Below are 16455 nucleotides of genomic sequence, written 5' to 3' on the forward strand. Positions count from 1 at the left end.
TTTTGCTTACATATTTTGTGGTCGTTTACAAAATATGCTGTAAAAAATCAAATCCCGTTTATCTCGCCCTCAAAATTCAGCAGTTGATAGATAAGGATGTGTAGAATGCGATAAAAATAATCGTGAATATGCCGCTTGGTATGTCCCCATACAACTTTTGAGGATTTTTCTTTTGCTTACATATTTTGTGGTTGTTTGCGAAATATGCTGTAAAAAATCAAATCCCGTTTATCTCGCCCTCAAAATTCAGCAGATGATAGATAAGGAAATATGTAAGCAAAAGAAAAATCCTCAAAAGTTGTATGGGGACATACCAAGAGGCATATTCATGATTAAGCTGACCAACTGTGGGCTAAGAAAAATCCGTACACATTTCATTTCAAAATTTAGAACACAGGTTGATTTCTAAGACTGTTTAGTGTTTCTCTTGTTTACTATATTTTACTACAGGCAATAGAATTTTTAACAATGATTTTAGGGGTTGGCATAGCGTAGTTGGTAAATCGATTGGTTCGATTCCCAATTCCGCACACAAGGTTACAGTTTATTCAAAAGAGATTTTTCTACCACGAAAAAGAGGCAAATGACCCTAATGTTAAAACCTCTATAATCGAAATATTTTCTGGATTCAATGTAAGTGATGAAGCTCAGAAATTATATGCCAGAGTTGCCTGTTGTAGTGTCCTGATCAGTTTCCTTCATGTACATTTGTTATTTAATTTGCAGTTATAATTTATGGAACCAAACTATATTTAGTTTACCATCTAAGTCTAGTTCGACCATTCCGAGACATCGTTTCGTTCTTCGTATTATGTTTTTAAAAAATCCAGAAAAAATACCTTCTTTTTAACATTCTTCATGTTAAGTTCACAACGAACTGAAATTTCTTGCCATGCAGGAAGGTTCTTTGAAATTATATGGGTTTCTGTAGAAAATTAGATATTCCGAACGAAATGAACTTACGAAATTATAACAGACTGTTGCTCAGCACATTGGATTCAAAATAATTAGGTTTCGAATTTAAATATCCACGACCATCCAATCCCGGGATTATTTTTGATTAGAATCTTAGTGCAGAGACCAAAGACCCGAAACGTGCACAGATTTTTTTTCAAATTCAAATTTTGGAATAAAAAGGATGTATTCTATACTTCAAATTCACAAAAACAGCGTAAGTCAGAGTTCTATACAAATCGACAAATTAAAAATAAAATGCTTATGCGTTTCGAATTCATCTCATCAGTACATGCACGGTTGGATCTTCTTTCTTTCATCATTCCAACTGAGAACTCTGGCTTTTGATTTGAAGTTGCACACAGTTTTTACCGTTTTGCAGTTGCCGTTATTGCCTGAACAAGTGTCACAAAGTTGGCAACCATTTGGGAATCATTCAACGGAATTGAAGACTGTATTGGTATTAATTGTCAGAGATGAGTTTCCTTAACGACTGCTGTTACGGTTTATGATAGTGAGCCGTTTCATTATAGAATATGGAGGTAGGAAAGCATTTTTTATCTTAAAATACGTTTATTTAGGCCCAAATGCTGTAGCTTAACGAGGCCGATAATTCATTTTTTTTATATTACATGTCACATGTTAGTGGGGGAAGGGAAAGCCGTATTTAGGGGCGGCTTGCTCCCCTCTTATGTAAGTAAAGGAAAAAGGTAGGAAGTGGGATACATATTGTGTAATTGACATCGTCGTTTGCTGATTGATCATTGTGGCGGATATGCACACTTTGTTGTAGTGTTGTAGTTTCCAGCCTGTAATCGCAGGGGCGAGGGGAGGGTCGATATTTCGGATAATTATTGGCACTCTATATCATCTGCATGTGCGGTATGTCATGATGTTCTGGATAGACGGTTATCAAGAAGAGTGTGCACCGAAGACTCGTGAAGCAATGCCATATTGTAGATACAGGGATAGGTTGGTGAGATTCTACTGTGAATGAGAGAGGGTAAAATGTATTAAACTTGGACATCAATGGTTTTCAAAAAGATATAGATAAGAAAAATATAGGGGTGGTCACGGCTTGCCAGGACGTCCCGGACTGGCACATAGGGTGATCTACCTCGGGCCCGAAGGGAATCTATTAGTTGGGACCTGGCAACACAGTACTCTGCGCACAGCCAAACAACATGCTCGATGTCGTGATAACCGTTCTCACAAACACAATGATTATTTTCAGCAAGCCCTATACGACGGAGATGCGCGTCAAACGAGTAATGGTTGGACATGATCCTTGACATCGTACGAATAAAGTCCCGGTTCACATCCAACCCCTTAAACCAAGCATTCGTTGATACCTTCGGGATAATGGAATGTAGCCACCGTCCCAGATGCCCATTGCTCCATGAGGTTTGCCAACTATCGAGCGTCCTCTGACGAGAGATACTGAAAAATTCGTTGAAGCAAATTGGTCTTTCGTAAGTGTCGCCTTCTAATGCGCCCACCTTGGCTAAAGAGTCCGCCTTCTCATTGCCCGCAATAGAACAATGTGACGGGACCCAAACCAAGGTAATCTGGTAAGATTTTTCAGATAAAGCACTCAGATATTCCCGTATTTTCCCCAGGAAATACGGTGAGTGCTTTCCAGGCTTCGCCGCACGGATGGCCTCAATGGAGCTGAGACTATCCGAAACGATGAAGTAATGGTCTGAGGGCAGGGTGTCAATGATCCCGAGAGTATACTGAATGGCAGCTAATTCTGCGACGTAAATTGAAGCAGGATCATTGAGTTTGAATGAGGCAGCAAGATTTTCGTTGAAGATACCGAAGCCTGTGGACCCGTCGAGAATTGATCCGTCAGTGTAGAACATTTTGGCGCAGTCGACTTGATGGTATTTGTTATAGAAAATATTTGGGACCACTTGTGGGCGAATATGATCCGGAATTCCACAAATCTCTTCCTTCATGGATGTATCGAAAAATACAGTTGGATCAGAAGTATCTAAGAGATGAGCACGGTTGACGTTATATGTAGATGAATTGATGTTCTGTGCCATGTAATCGAAGTACAAGGACATGAATCGGGTCTGAGAATTAAGCTCGACAAGCCTTTCGTAATTTGCAATCACCAATGGGTTCAGAATATCGCATCGAATTAGCAATCGATATGAGAGGTCCCAGAATCGATTTTTCAGCGGTAGAACGCCCGCCAGCACTTCGAGACTCATCGTATGGGTCGAGTGCATGCAACCCAAGGCAATACGCAAGCAACGATACTGGATTCGCTCCAGTTTGATGAAGTGTATGTTCGCAGCGGAGCGAAAGCAGAAACATCCGTACTCCAACACTGATAATATCGTTGTTTGGTACAACCTGATTAGGTCTCCTGGATGGGCACCCCACCATGTTCCAGTTATTGTACGGAAAAAGTTGATCCTTTGTTGGCACTTCTGTTTCAGATACCTAATGTGACATCCCCAGGTACCTTTAGAGTCGAACCATACCCCGAGATATTTGAATGTTGAAGCCTGAGCAATAGTTTGATCCATTAATTGAAGCTGTAGTTGCGCTGGTTCACGCTTTCTAGAAAATACGACTAGCTCAGTTTTCTCCGTGGAGAACTCGATACCCAGTTGGAGAGCCCATGCAGACAAATTGTCCAAGGTATCTTGCAGTGGTCCTTGCAAGTCGACGGCTTTAGGACCTGTAATAGAGACCACACCGTCATCTGCAAGCTGCCTTAGTGTGCAGGAATTGACAAGACATTCGTCAATGTCATTCACGTAAAAATTGTAGAGGAGAGGGCTTAGACATGAGCCCTGGGGAAGGCCCATGTAGCTAAATCGTGATGTCGATAAATCGCCGTGCGAGAAATGCATTTGTTTTTCAGACAACAGGTTTAGCAAAAAGTTATTTAAAATTGGCGAAAGACCATGCTGGTGCAACTTCTCATAAAGAATGTTGATCGAAACTGAATCGAAAGCCCCCTTAATATCCAAGAATACTGATGCCATCTGCTCTTTGTTAGCATATGCCATTTGAATTTCTGTTGAGAGCAACGCAAGGCAATCGTTCGTCCCTTTGCCTTTGCGGAAGCCAAATTGTGTATCTGACAGTAAGCCATTTGTTTCGACCCAATTGTCGAGCCGAAACAGGATCATTTTCTCGAACAACTTCCGGATACAGGACAGCATTGCAATCGGACGATACGAATTGTGGTCGGAGGCTGGTTTTCCTGGTTTTTGGATGACGATGACCCTCACCTGTCTCCAGTCATGTGGGACAATGTTACCCTCAAGAAACCTATTAAATAAATTCAACAAGCGTCTTTTGGCAGATTCTTCAATAAGTTGAATTTAATTCTATCTGGCCCCGGGGCTTTATTGTTACATGATAAGAGAGCAAGTGAGAACTCCACCATCGTAAGCGGTGTTTCGTTCGCGGTATTGTAAGGCGACGCGGCGCGGTAGATTTTCTGTGCCGGGGCGGAATCCGGACAAACCTTCTTGGCGAAATCGAATATCCAACGGTTTGAATATTCCACGCTCTCGTTAGTACCGTTTCGGTTTCGCATACGTCGGGCCGTGCCCCAAAGAGTGCTCATCGATGTTTCTCTTGTTAACCCGTCGACAAACCGGCGCCAGTAACTGCGTTTCTTAGCTTTCATTAAATTTTTCATTCGCTTTTCTAATATCGCGTACACTCGATAACTAGCAACTAACCCGTCGTTCCGGAAGGTTTTATACGCGGCAGCTTTCTCCGCGTACACGTCTGAGCACTCTTTGTCCCACCACGGGTTGGGAGAACGTTTTTGGGTGTTCACGTCGGGTACTCGTTTCGTCTGAGTTTGAATCGCGCTATCGAGAATCGAGTTGGACAAAAACTTATATTCTTCCTCCGGGGGAAGTATCTGTGTTGAATCGATAGTTTTGGATATCTCAGCAGCGTAGCTCTTCCAATCAATGTTTCGTGTGAGGTCATAGGGAACATTGATTGGTGTCGATGGTCTTGAACCAGTGGTGATTGCAATTACAATTGGTAAGTGGTCACTACCGTGGGGATCAGATATTACCTTCCACTTGCAAACTAACCGTAGTGATGTCGAGCATAAAGATATGTCCAGTGCACTTGCTTGCGCAGGTGGTCTAGGAATTCGTGTCATTTCCCCTGTGTTCAGAATTGTCATATTGAAGTTGTCACAAAGGTCTTGAATTGTCGAAGATCGATTATCGTCGTATAGACAGCCCCACCCCGTACCGTGAGAGTTAAAGTCTCCAAGAAGCAGGCGGGGCGAGGGAAGGTGTTCAATTACATTGGAGAATCTTCGATATCCCATCATGGCCCTAGGAGGAATGTAAATAGAAGCAATGCAAAGATCTTTGCCTTTGATTGTTGTTTGACAAGCGACAACTTCAATGCCTGGCGTCGAAGGGAGGTTGATTCGATTGAAGGAGTAGCACTTTTTGATCCCTAAAAGTACCCCCCCATATGAGTCTTCTCGATCCAAGCGGATAATGTTAAAATCGTGGAAGTTGAGGTTTATATTAGAAGTTAGCCATGTTTCACATAGGGAAAATGCATCACAATGATTGTAATTTAGCAAGTGTTTTAATGAATCAATTTTGGGGATAATACTTCTGCAGTTCCACTGTAAAACAGTGATCAGATCCCTGATTCCGTCTAATAAGTTAGCCATCGAAGGATACGATCGCTGTAAGGAGGGGCCATTGTTCAGTCAACTGTTTTAAAAATGTTCTTACTGTTGGTAGAATAGCAACCAGCAAGCTTTTCATAGGATCGGTAATGTTGAAAGCTGTGAATATCCAGTCCACAATGTCAGAAAATTTAAGGAATCCCGTTTTAGGTTGAGTTTCTGACTGTAAAATTGGAGCACTTGGGATTTTTGGTGCCCCGGGGAGTGCTGGGAACTCCTGGTTGTATCTCAATTTCCCAAAACCAGGAGGTATTATCTTCGGATTTGTACCAGCACTTCCAGTTGATGAATTATTTTTATTTTGTACCCTTGTTTGGGACAACCTAGGACCCTTACGAGGAAGTTCAGGTGAGTTTTGATTAGGTCTTTTCCTAGAGTTTCCAAGCGGAGCCAAAGAATGCCCCTCGCAAGGGTCGTTAGAGGCGTTATCGTCAGTTGGCAAGAGAGCGAATGGGTTTTCGGAGATAAGTGGAACAGCTCTTTTAAGCATTTCTGCGTAAGAGCGTCTGGAGCGATCTTTGGCGGATCGCTTCAGTTTATCCGCGCGAAGTTTGTACGTTGGGCATGTCAAAAGTGCATGCGGATTTTCCCCACAGTAAACACACTTCTCAGCGGGCCTACTGCAAGTATCATCCGCATGGCGTTCCCCACATTTACCGCACCGTTGCTTGTTGCTACAGTAGGTGGCCGTGTGACCTAGCTGCTTGCAATTGGAACAATTCATGACCCGCGGTACAAACAGGCGTACAGGTAGACGAGCTCCTCCCACTTCAACGTAGCTCGGAAGTGCAGATCCGGCGAAGGTTACGCGAAACGAGTCTGATGGATAGTAATTACCATCTTCGATGGACTTTGAGTGCAATTGCTTGCACTCCAAAATCTTAACTGATTGAAGGTTAGGGTCCTTAAAGCGGCCAGCCCCATCATTCATCAGATCATCGACAGTTAGACCCGCATCACTTACCACACCGTCGATCTCCACATCACGAGAAGGGATGTAGACGCGATACTCCAGCGTAAAGAGGCTATTGCTAACGATATCATTGGCCTGTTTCAAGTCAGTAACGACTACGCGCAGTTTATCTGACTGAACCTTTTTAATCTCGGTTACGGCCGAGTAACGTTTTGTCAGCTCCCGTGCAACAGTTATGCTGTTTAACGGTTTATTTTTGGGCCGAAAGTATACCACCCAAGGACCAGCGGATCCATCCTGGTAAACCTTGACTCGGGGGGGCTGTGAGACATTGGGGGAAAGTGGGGGAAGTGGATCGACCATAACATTATCTGTCTCAGTATCAGATATACGTTCTTCTTCTTCATAATATTCCTCTTCGGAGGGTGATCCTTCTGTTTGTTCCATTTTGTTGCGGGAGCAACACGCTCGACCGCACTGTTTAACTTAAATCAAAATAAAAAATCAAAAGCAATAAAAAGAAAAAAATCGATAAGAAAAGTAAAAAACGAAACACTTCACCAGTTGGTTCCTGACGAGCTGGTAGGTGAATTGATCCTTCGTTTGTTTTATCCGTCACCCGCGTGACCTTCACACAGTAGAGCTGATATAGCTCGTCTAAACAAAGCCGTCTTTCAGGCAAGAAAAATGTTTAGTAACGCACTTCACTGCACTACTTTAACTGATATCGCAGGTAACAATTATCACTCGCGGGACTGTTTATTAGCAATGCTTTACTGCAGCCTCTACCACAGCAAGCACCTTCGTACCACCGAAAAAACTAAACCACACCGGAGAGAACAAAAAGCACTTGTTTCCCGGTACAAAGTTGGGTTACGAATGTACTGCAAAGCATTATTTGTAAAATAATACTGTCATGTTTTGTATTGTCGGATCAGGTAGGAAGGACGCAATCTTACCGTGTAATCACCATTGAAATAATCTAGGCATAATTAGTTTTTTCATGTATCCTTTGTAACGATTCCACTTTTCTGTACAGCGATACTTTTAAAGACCTTATCACAAGTTCGAGGTGCCGTATCGGGCAGTTGAATCTTGATTTTATCCATAAACACGAGGATATTGAATTTTATTATAATGCTTCATGATCAACGACATGTTGTAGATTGTTCTGCAAAATGATTTTGTTTGCCTGGCGCAATCTATCGAAAATTATCATTATTAAATGCTTGATTTGATGGCATCTGATAGAGGTGACTTTCGCAAGGCTAGGCTATGAAACCTGTAACTAAATATTCCAAAAACTCGGGCTAATACGAAAAGACTCGAAGTCCGTTCTTTGACCAGAGTTCCACTTTTGTTTTTAATAAATCTCGACACTAAACGATCACTTCGGCAAGAATTAAAATATTACAGCGATTGTCGTTCAAATTGGCACTTCCAGACAGATTTTACAATACAGTAATTCCTCCAAGATTCACCCAAAAATCTTTAAAATCGCGAACGACCACACCCAAAACGTACCCGGTAAGATTCGCTTACATTAATGCAATAAATACGAGCAAAAATTGCAAGCGTTCTGGTAATGTGCGAAAATTGCAAGAAGCTTCCTTGCATGCAATGCAAGAAACAGAAAAAACGAATTTTGCCTATGTATTAGCGATGTATGTGTATTGGTGACCAATATGCTTTATAAAAAAAGACTGTTGGCATTGAAACATGAACCCCGCACAAACAGATCGCTAAGCAATACTTTATCCACCCAACCATACTACCAGATAGTAATAAGTGGATAAAAGTCATATATAAACACTTGGATGATTTTACGATTAATGAAAAAAGTAAAACACCCACCCAGATTTGAACTCAGGCTCTTGCGCATCATAGCTCTAACTATAAGTACTGACCTGTCCTTACACGTAAGAACAGGACGTTAAAACTCGTACAATCGTCACATCCGCCATTTGATGCCGTCTCGTGTGTAATGAATAAACCACAAAACTGCGTTTGATGATGTTGGTGAGGAATGAATAAAAAGTAGACGGAAAATAAAAACTCGCCATACGTTGCTATACCAACCAGCATAGGCACGTGAATGTGGTGGTAATCCTTTGACAGTGTGTTGAAGAAAAGTATGTACGTATAGAGAGAGATGAAGTGGTTTTATCTGCTTGCAACAATTGCCAGCGGCTTTCACTGCAAAATTGCAAGCGATGCTAACATTATTTGCAAGTGATTGTCGCTTGAAATTATTGCAAGAGATTTTTGTTTTGGGTGCATCTTCGATACAGTTGAAACATTTTAGCAGCATGGGTTCTGAGCATTTTGCACGCAAAGCAAAGAATTTTGATTCAAGCGCAACACTTTCAAAGGGCCTAAAATTTTTTGCAGACATCGTTTAAAAAAAATGTGTTTCGAGATCTGTATTTTGCACAGCAAAACACTCCGAGAAAAAATTGCAGGGAATAATCTCTTCTTCGCAAAAAACAAATGCTGTATGAAAAGTTGTGAATTTATCAAAAAATAAAAAAAAAATTATTATAAATTTTGTAGATTTACCACAAAAAATACGCATTTTTTAAAAAGTTATTTTTTGGTAACGAAAGTCTGAAGAGAATGAAAATATATTTAATGAAATTGCATCGCGGAGAAGTAATTGGTAAAAATGTTTTTCTTGCAACTGCTTTAAATATGTTCCTAAATTTCATACTAACTGGCAGACAAAAACATAATTTTATTACAGAATACGATTCTCATAGATATTTTAAAATTTGTTATCTTTCTTTCTATTTCGAGAGTTTTCCTACTGGAGCTGTAGAGCTGAGTTCACAGAAGGGCTCCCTATCAGAATCACTCATCACTGCTTCAGTCCAATTGCAGCAGGCCGTGATTCTAATTGTGATATCGACTGTACGGTTCAGTTGTGCAGTGGAATGAACTTGACGATCGCGTTGGAATGAGCGTTTATTTGTGTGCGCTTGAGACCGGATTAGAAGTGCTGTAGGGATTACTAAATCATTGGGGTCGTTTTTGTGTTTATGAAATCTTGGGCGTAGTTGTACATGGATGATCACGATTGTATGTTCGTCTTTGTGTACCCTCGCGAAGGGCTCGAGCGTTTGGATGTTATTGTGTTCGATTGCGTGGGCGTTTGTTTGTCGCGTAGATGTTTGTGTTTCGCGTGTGCTAGCGTGTCACTTCACATGCTTAAATTCGATTTTAAAACCGGGTGTCTATTTGCATATTTGCGTGTGTTCTTGGATGATCGCACGGACCGTTAATGTAATACTAAATTTTCAGTTTATGGTTCAGATACTAGAAGAGAGTGAGTTCTCTATCACTGTCAACTCTATCACTAGAGTTCCCGGTCATGTCGCCATGGAACGTATTGTCTAGTAGATATTAGCGTCATTTTTCTGATTAGTCCAGCTGAGGGCATGGACCTAGGCGGCTAGGGTCGAGAGGAAGAATTTCCGGACATAACCAATTCATGATCGCGCGAACACAAGCGTATGAAGGCTCATTCTTCAGACCGCGTTTGTAAATTTATAAGTGCTAGAACGTTCACTTAGTCACCGGAGTGTTATCCTGTTTGTAAGATCGTAAGCGTAGGTATGCATGGATGATCGTGAAGGGCTCAAGCGTTTGTATGTGAACGTGTTTGTCGCGTGCGCTAGCGTGTATGTAACTTCTCGTGTATAAATTCGGTTTTATAACCGTGTGGCTAGTCGCATATTTGCGTGTATTTTTGAATGATCGCGCGCGGATTCTGAATCTGATACTTAATTTGCATAGTATGGTTCATATCCTAGAAGAGAGTGAGTTCTCCCATATTACTAGAGTTTCCGGTTATGGCCAAAGAGGCTTCCAGGTAATATAAAATTACCCCAATAACTGAAATAGAAGCAACAAATCTCATCACAATAACTTACAGCAGTAAATATGGACGGTTTTTGATACAAACGGGCCTGATATATAACACAATTCCTATTATGCCGCTATTCTATTATGTATCGCAAAGGTTTCTATTTTTGGGTTGTAACCGGGTTTTTTCCCAAATCATTTTAACCCGGCCGAAACCTGTTTTTTTCGATTGATCGACTATAGAATGTTTGTTTAGCGTTTTTTTTAAGAATCTTGTGTTTAGATTTGAGCGACCGAAAATTAAAGTCGCAAGGATAGAACATGCTTTGTAAAACCCACTTCAACTATCTTAAAATGTTAAAATCGAATATAAACATCAAGCATAAAAATCGGACAGAGATCCTTCAGCATGAGAATCACTTAGAAAATTCTCACTCGAAAAAATTTGCAAGAAACCTCCAGCATAATTGGCTTGTGGCTAAATCCGTATAACGTTACATTCAAGATTGAAAGTCGGATGAAGAAGATTCCTTTGTAAGAACCCAATGTATTTATTACGGATTTTATACCGGTTTTTTAATCGACTGTTACATGAAAGAGCTTCTTTTAGCTTCCGATTTTAACATTCTAATATATTTAAAGCGGGTTTTATGAAGCATGTTCTGTTCTTACGACATTTATTTTCGGTCGCTCATTTAGTCCCCAGCCCAAAAATTTCAGCTCGTTTTTTATAATACATCGAACAATAGTCATAGTTTCCCTAATAAAAATCAGAATAATCATGTGATGCCTAAACCACTTTTATCCTGCTTGTTACTCATTTTAGAAGTTGTTTCACTTTTATCGAAGTTAGATAATTTTTCACCCAAAATTTACTAAATACCTTCCCAAAATTTACTAAAAATTTACCCAAAATTTACTAAACACTTCATTCGGTGAAAAGTAAAATTGAGTAATATGCACAAAAACATCGCACCGCAATCAGAACTCTCACAAATTGCAATCCGAATTCTTTCGGCCGGTGGTTGATTCGCAGCAAGAAACGCAATCGACTTAGCTTAGTTTGTGTTGGAAAGCTATTTAAATAAAAAATTGGTAAATAAATGTTGGATCAGCGATCTCGATTATATCGAGAAAGACTTATCAAAATTTTCAGATTCAAATCAATCTTAATGACAATAATGCTCATAAATCAAAAAAGTGCATTAATTTTCTATTATTAAAACATCAAAAACTCAAAAAACCTAAACTTCCCATGAAAAAAACCGTTTTAACCGGGAAAGAAACCTTGGGTTTTTTCCCCGAAAATTATAAAAACCCGATTTGGTACATCACTGTACGCCATAATTTTATAAACGCACAACATTATACTACGTTCACACTACGAGTTAAAGCGTGTTTTAACGCTATCTATGACATGTTTCTTGTTGCTAATTGTAATAACGTATTTTAACTCTGTAGTGTGAACATAGTATTAAAGTCAAAAAAGCGCTTCTTTGCACAAGATGAAATTGATTACGGAATATAAAAGTGAGTGTAAACGAATTTTGCACTTGTACTCATCATGTTCCTTGTGTGTATCAAGCTACCCAATCAGTTTATCTGGCTGAAAACCTAACGTAAATATAAAGACTCCATTGTACTTAACAGTCTCGTTTCTGTATCTAATGTTCTTCGAGTATGATTAAATTTTTGGTTCAACCTTTCAAATGAAATTAAAGGAAAACGTGTTAATCTATGTAAATGGAAAATTTTAGAGAGTTCTAGAATCCACTGCATATTTTAATTGTATTATATCTCAGAACTACAGAATACAATCGAACTGCAGTGGTAATAATTTGGTTCCGAAAAAGATTAAAAATAGAAATTGTATAATTCGGATCATATTGAAATACCTTCATAGGAGGCAAATTGAGTTGAACCAAATGTGTACCTACATCGAGCACTATATTTTTCATAACGGAAATTAATCGGGTAAATTGCGTTTCGACTTAGATAGAACGACTTGGCGGCTGCTAGACACTGATTTTCAAAATACCACCCAACTTGGGTGTTGCGCACAGACAGGACGTAGAAATATTTCCGAATTTGTTAATCCAATTTTATTCAAAGTAGGAGAAGGATTACAAAATTCCTGTATCATGACAATAAATAATCTGTTAATGTTTTGTTTCAGCTATTTCAATTTCCATATTTACTTACGTTTACTAACTTTCCTAAGCAGACGGTTATAGGGTACCTGACGGTAGGAAACTGCACAGTCCTGACGTGCCAACTAGAAACAGGCGATAGAATTTGATTCACGATCTTCGGGCCTAATTGAATACCGAAATCGGCACGGAACGGTTTTTGTATCTTGTAGGTTATACGGTGGTGGTGTAATTCACTTAGTATAAATTAGCTTAAGTAGTTTTAATTAGTTTTAGCTTATTATAAGTAAATTTAGATGCACTACTTCTACTATCTGATGGGTTTTTGTTTTATTCTTTCTTCCTGCTGTCACGAGGTACTGTCTGTCACTTGCTGCTGCGTGATTGTATTGGCTATCAAGGCGGATTGCGAAGGTGGTGTATTCCGCAGCTGATGTCTGTGGTAGTGAACAGTGCTGGCAGTTTGGTTATGATGCGCGCAGACTGATATTGAGTCTGCTAACAGTCCCCCCAGGTACGCCAACTTCTGATTGGCTTACACCTCATCGCGACGAACGTCCAACACTGCCAGCTTCGTTGCAGGTCGTTCGTACACACCTCTCGCTGTTTGAACAGTTGCAGATCGGATCTGCCCGTCTCGGCCGACACGCGTGTGAATCACTTTGCCCTTCGGCCAGCAATTCCTCGGTAGATTGGAGTCCGCGATGACCACTACGTCGCCCAACGAGATTGGCTTGGTGTGTTCAAACCACTTCGTTTTCCTGGTAATTTCCGGCAGATAATCGGTGACCCAGCGCTTCCAAAACTGGTTTGCTACAACTTGCGATACTCGCCAGTTTTGTCGTAGGGCAGAGCCGCTGTCGTCCATCGTGATAAGCGGTTTCACGCCACTCGATGAGCCCAGTAAGAAATGGTTCGGAGTTAGTGCAGGGGCCGAATCGTCATCTATGGGAACGTGGGTCAAAGGGCGAGAGTTAACTGTGCTTTCGATTTCGGTAAGTAGACTCCGAAGAATTTCATCGGAGGGCTTTCGTGAAGGTAAAGTTGCCATCAGGTTCTTTTTGACGGTACGGATCAGGCGCTCCCAACTACCACCCATGTGCGGGGCGGACGGTGGGTTGAATACCCATTCGGTTTCTGGGCTTACAAACTCCTTCATTATAGCATTTTGATCAATCAAATCAGCAGCTTCCCTCAATTCTCGAGATGCACCGACAAAATTCGTCCCGCGGTCACTGTGAATCCGTCTAGGAGTGCCACGACGAGCAATGACGTTGCGAAGTGCCAAGATGCAGGAATCGGTGCTTAATGAGTTGACGACCTCGATGTGAATTGCACGGGTAGTCAGACAGATGACTAGCATTCCCCATCGTTTCTCTACGCGTCTGCCAAGCACGACTTCCATAGGCCCAAAGTAGTCAACTCCTATGTGCGTGAAGGGGAGCGAGAAAGCAGCGAGCCGCGCATCTGGCAAGTCTGCCATTATTGGAGGGTTTGGCACCGACGATTCATTTTTGCAGCGTTGGCAGTTTGTGCGAACCTTGGCGTAAATGACACGGATTCGGGAGATGTGGTACTTTTGGCGTAGTTCATTGATAACGGTCTCGTGGTTCAGGTGGTGATATTTACCGTGGTAGTGCGAGACTATCAGTTTGGTTACATGGTGGTCACGTGGTAGGATGATTGGACTTCTAGCGTCCTCGGTGGCGAACTGACAAGCTGCAATTCTAGTTCGCATTCGAAGAATTCCACAGTCGTCTATCCACGGGGTGAGCTTATACAGCGGACTGCTCTTGTGAATCAACCTTTTGGCCGGACATTCCTGCAATTTTGACTGGGACAGGACTGTCATTTCATCGGGATATGCGGCAAGCTGAGCTAGGCTAATTAAATAGTTTTCCGCTACGCTTAATTCCTCCATTGAAAAAGGTCCCGTTTGGATCGGCTGCTTGCGACGTTTTAAGCGACAATTTGCTGGGAAACGGAAAACAGCTGCGATCACGTTGATCAGGCGCCGCCAATTAGAGAAATTGGTCACACAGCACAGTGGATCAGGAACCGCTCGATGAAACAGTAAATGTGGACGCAGTTCAGTCTTCGTTGAGCCATGAGCAATCGTTGGCTGGGGCCATTCCGACACTGGTTGCCAAAGAAAATCCAGACCGGTAAACCATCTGCTGTTACGCGTCAAATCTGGCCCTCTCTCCCATTTTGTTCCATCGTCTGCTACGTTAAGTTTTGTAGGGACCCAACGCCACTCAGTAGCTTCCGTAGTTTCAAGGAGTTCGCCGACACGGAATGCTACGAACTGTGTGTAACGTCGATGGTCTGAATTGATCCAGCAGAGAACGTCGCGCGAATCGGTCCAGAACACTCGATTATTGATTGAGATGGAGAGAGCCTCGCCAACAGCTCGTGCGAGTCTTGCACCGACTACAGCTGCTTGGAGCTCCAGCTTTGGGATTGAGACAAACTTCAACGGTGCTACGCGAGTTTTAGCTGCAACGATTGAGCATTGAGTAACGTCATCGCGAACGAATCTCAGATAACATACAGCTGCTATCCCATTCTCGCTCGCATCAACAAATGTATGTAGCTGCGTATCGCAACTATTCGCTGGGGACGAATGAAGGTTGTAACATCGTGGAATTCGGACCATTTCCACCTGTGGCAGAACTCTCAGCCACCTTTGCCATTTCCTGAATAATTCGTCTCCGATTTTCTCGTCCCATTGGACTCCGGATCGCCAAACTTCCTGCAGCAGAATCTTGAGATACACCAAGAAGTGAGCGATAAGTCCTAGAGGATCAAAGATAGTCATCAACACGCGTAGGATCTCTCGCTTAGTCGGTCGTCGCTGGCCTTCCAGCAGTGCTTGGTCGAAACGGGTCCACCCGACTTTATACGTGAATACATCTGAGGCCATGCACCACCACATGCCCAAAACTTTCTCAGTGCCCATTTCTGACTGCAGATCAAGACTCTTCTCTTCTAGAGAACTGTCCTGTAATCGTGATAGCACTACCTCCGAGTTACTCATCCAGTTGCGTATCTCAAACCCGCCTTCCGAATGTACGTACTTGATGTCCTTCGCTAACTGAATCGCTTCTTGCTCCGTGTCTACACTCACCAACAAGTCGTCTACATAGTGACGCTTTGTTATCGATTCGACGGCGGCCGGGAACTGATTGGAGAAGCGATTGGCATTTAGATTCTTGATGAATTGGGCGCTACTAGGGGAGCAGCAGGCTCCAAAAGTCATAACCTGCATAACATAGGTTGCAATTTCGCCGTTTTCGTCATCCCACAAGAAGCGCTGGCATTGTTGATCTTCCTCCCGAATTCGCACTTGGTGGAACATCTCGCGTATATCTCCGGTCAACGCTACTCGACGCTCGCGGAACTGAAGCAGGATCGTCAGCAACGAACACAGTTGATCGGGGCCTTTTAACAGGACGGAGTTTAGAGACACACCGAAAGCCTTGGCTGCTGCATCCCAAACCATTCTAAGTTTCCCGGGTTTATTCGGGTTGGTGACCGGGAATATGGGTAGATACCACGCACGTGGTAAGGTTTGGCTCAGTTCATCGTTGGTGAGTTTTCGTGCGTATCCTTTAGACAAGTAGTCGGCAATTTTCTGATTTAGGACCTGCGCTAGCACCGGCTCCTTTTTCATGCGTTTTTTCAGACAGTAATGTCGACGCAGAGCCATTGCTCGATTATCTGGCAGGCGCACATTGTCGTAACGCCATAGCAGACCGGTCTCGTATCGGTCTTCTTGAAACGTTGTCAAAGATTGAAGTAGGTGTTGAGCGCGCTGATCATCGGACGAGAGTAGAGTATTCACTGGTTTCGACAGGCCAAGG

The 16455-nt window shown here is 42.1% G+C and overlaps 1 protein-coding gene across 1 annotated transcript; it reads right to left on the bottom strand.

The window, feature by feature from the left end:
• Nucleotides 1–12533: 12533 nt before the first annotated feature.
• LOC131693879 (uncharacterized) lies at nucleotides 12534–16133 on the bottom strand. Its single transcript, XM_058982137.1, has 2 exons — nucleotides 12642–16133; nucleotides 12534–12573 (listed from the first exon to the last, which is right to left on the bottom strand). The coding sequence occupies exon 1, from the start codon at nucleotides 16092–16094 to the stop codon at nucleotides 13125–13127; it is 2970 nt and encodes a 989-aa protein (XP_058838120.1). The 5' UTR covers nucleotides 16095–16133; the 3' UTR covers nucleotides 12534–12573; nucleotides 12642–13124.
• Nucleotides 16134–16455: the final 322 nt, after the last annotated feature.

This window comes from Topomyia yanbarensis, chromosome 3, assembly GCF_030247195.1.
Source record: "Topomyia yanbarensis strain Yona2022 chromosome 3, ASM3024719v1, whole genome shotgun sequence".
In the NCBI taxonomy this organism is placed as follows: Eukaryota; Metazoa; Arthropoda; class Insecta; order Diptera; family Culicidae; genus Topomyia; species Topomyia yanbarensis.

Coding starts and splice junctions, on each gene's coding strand:
- LOC131693879 (XM_058982137.1), bottom strand. CDS start 16,094: ATGGTTTGGGATGCAGCAGCCAAGGCTTTCGGTGTGTCTCTAAACTCC.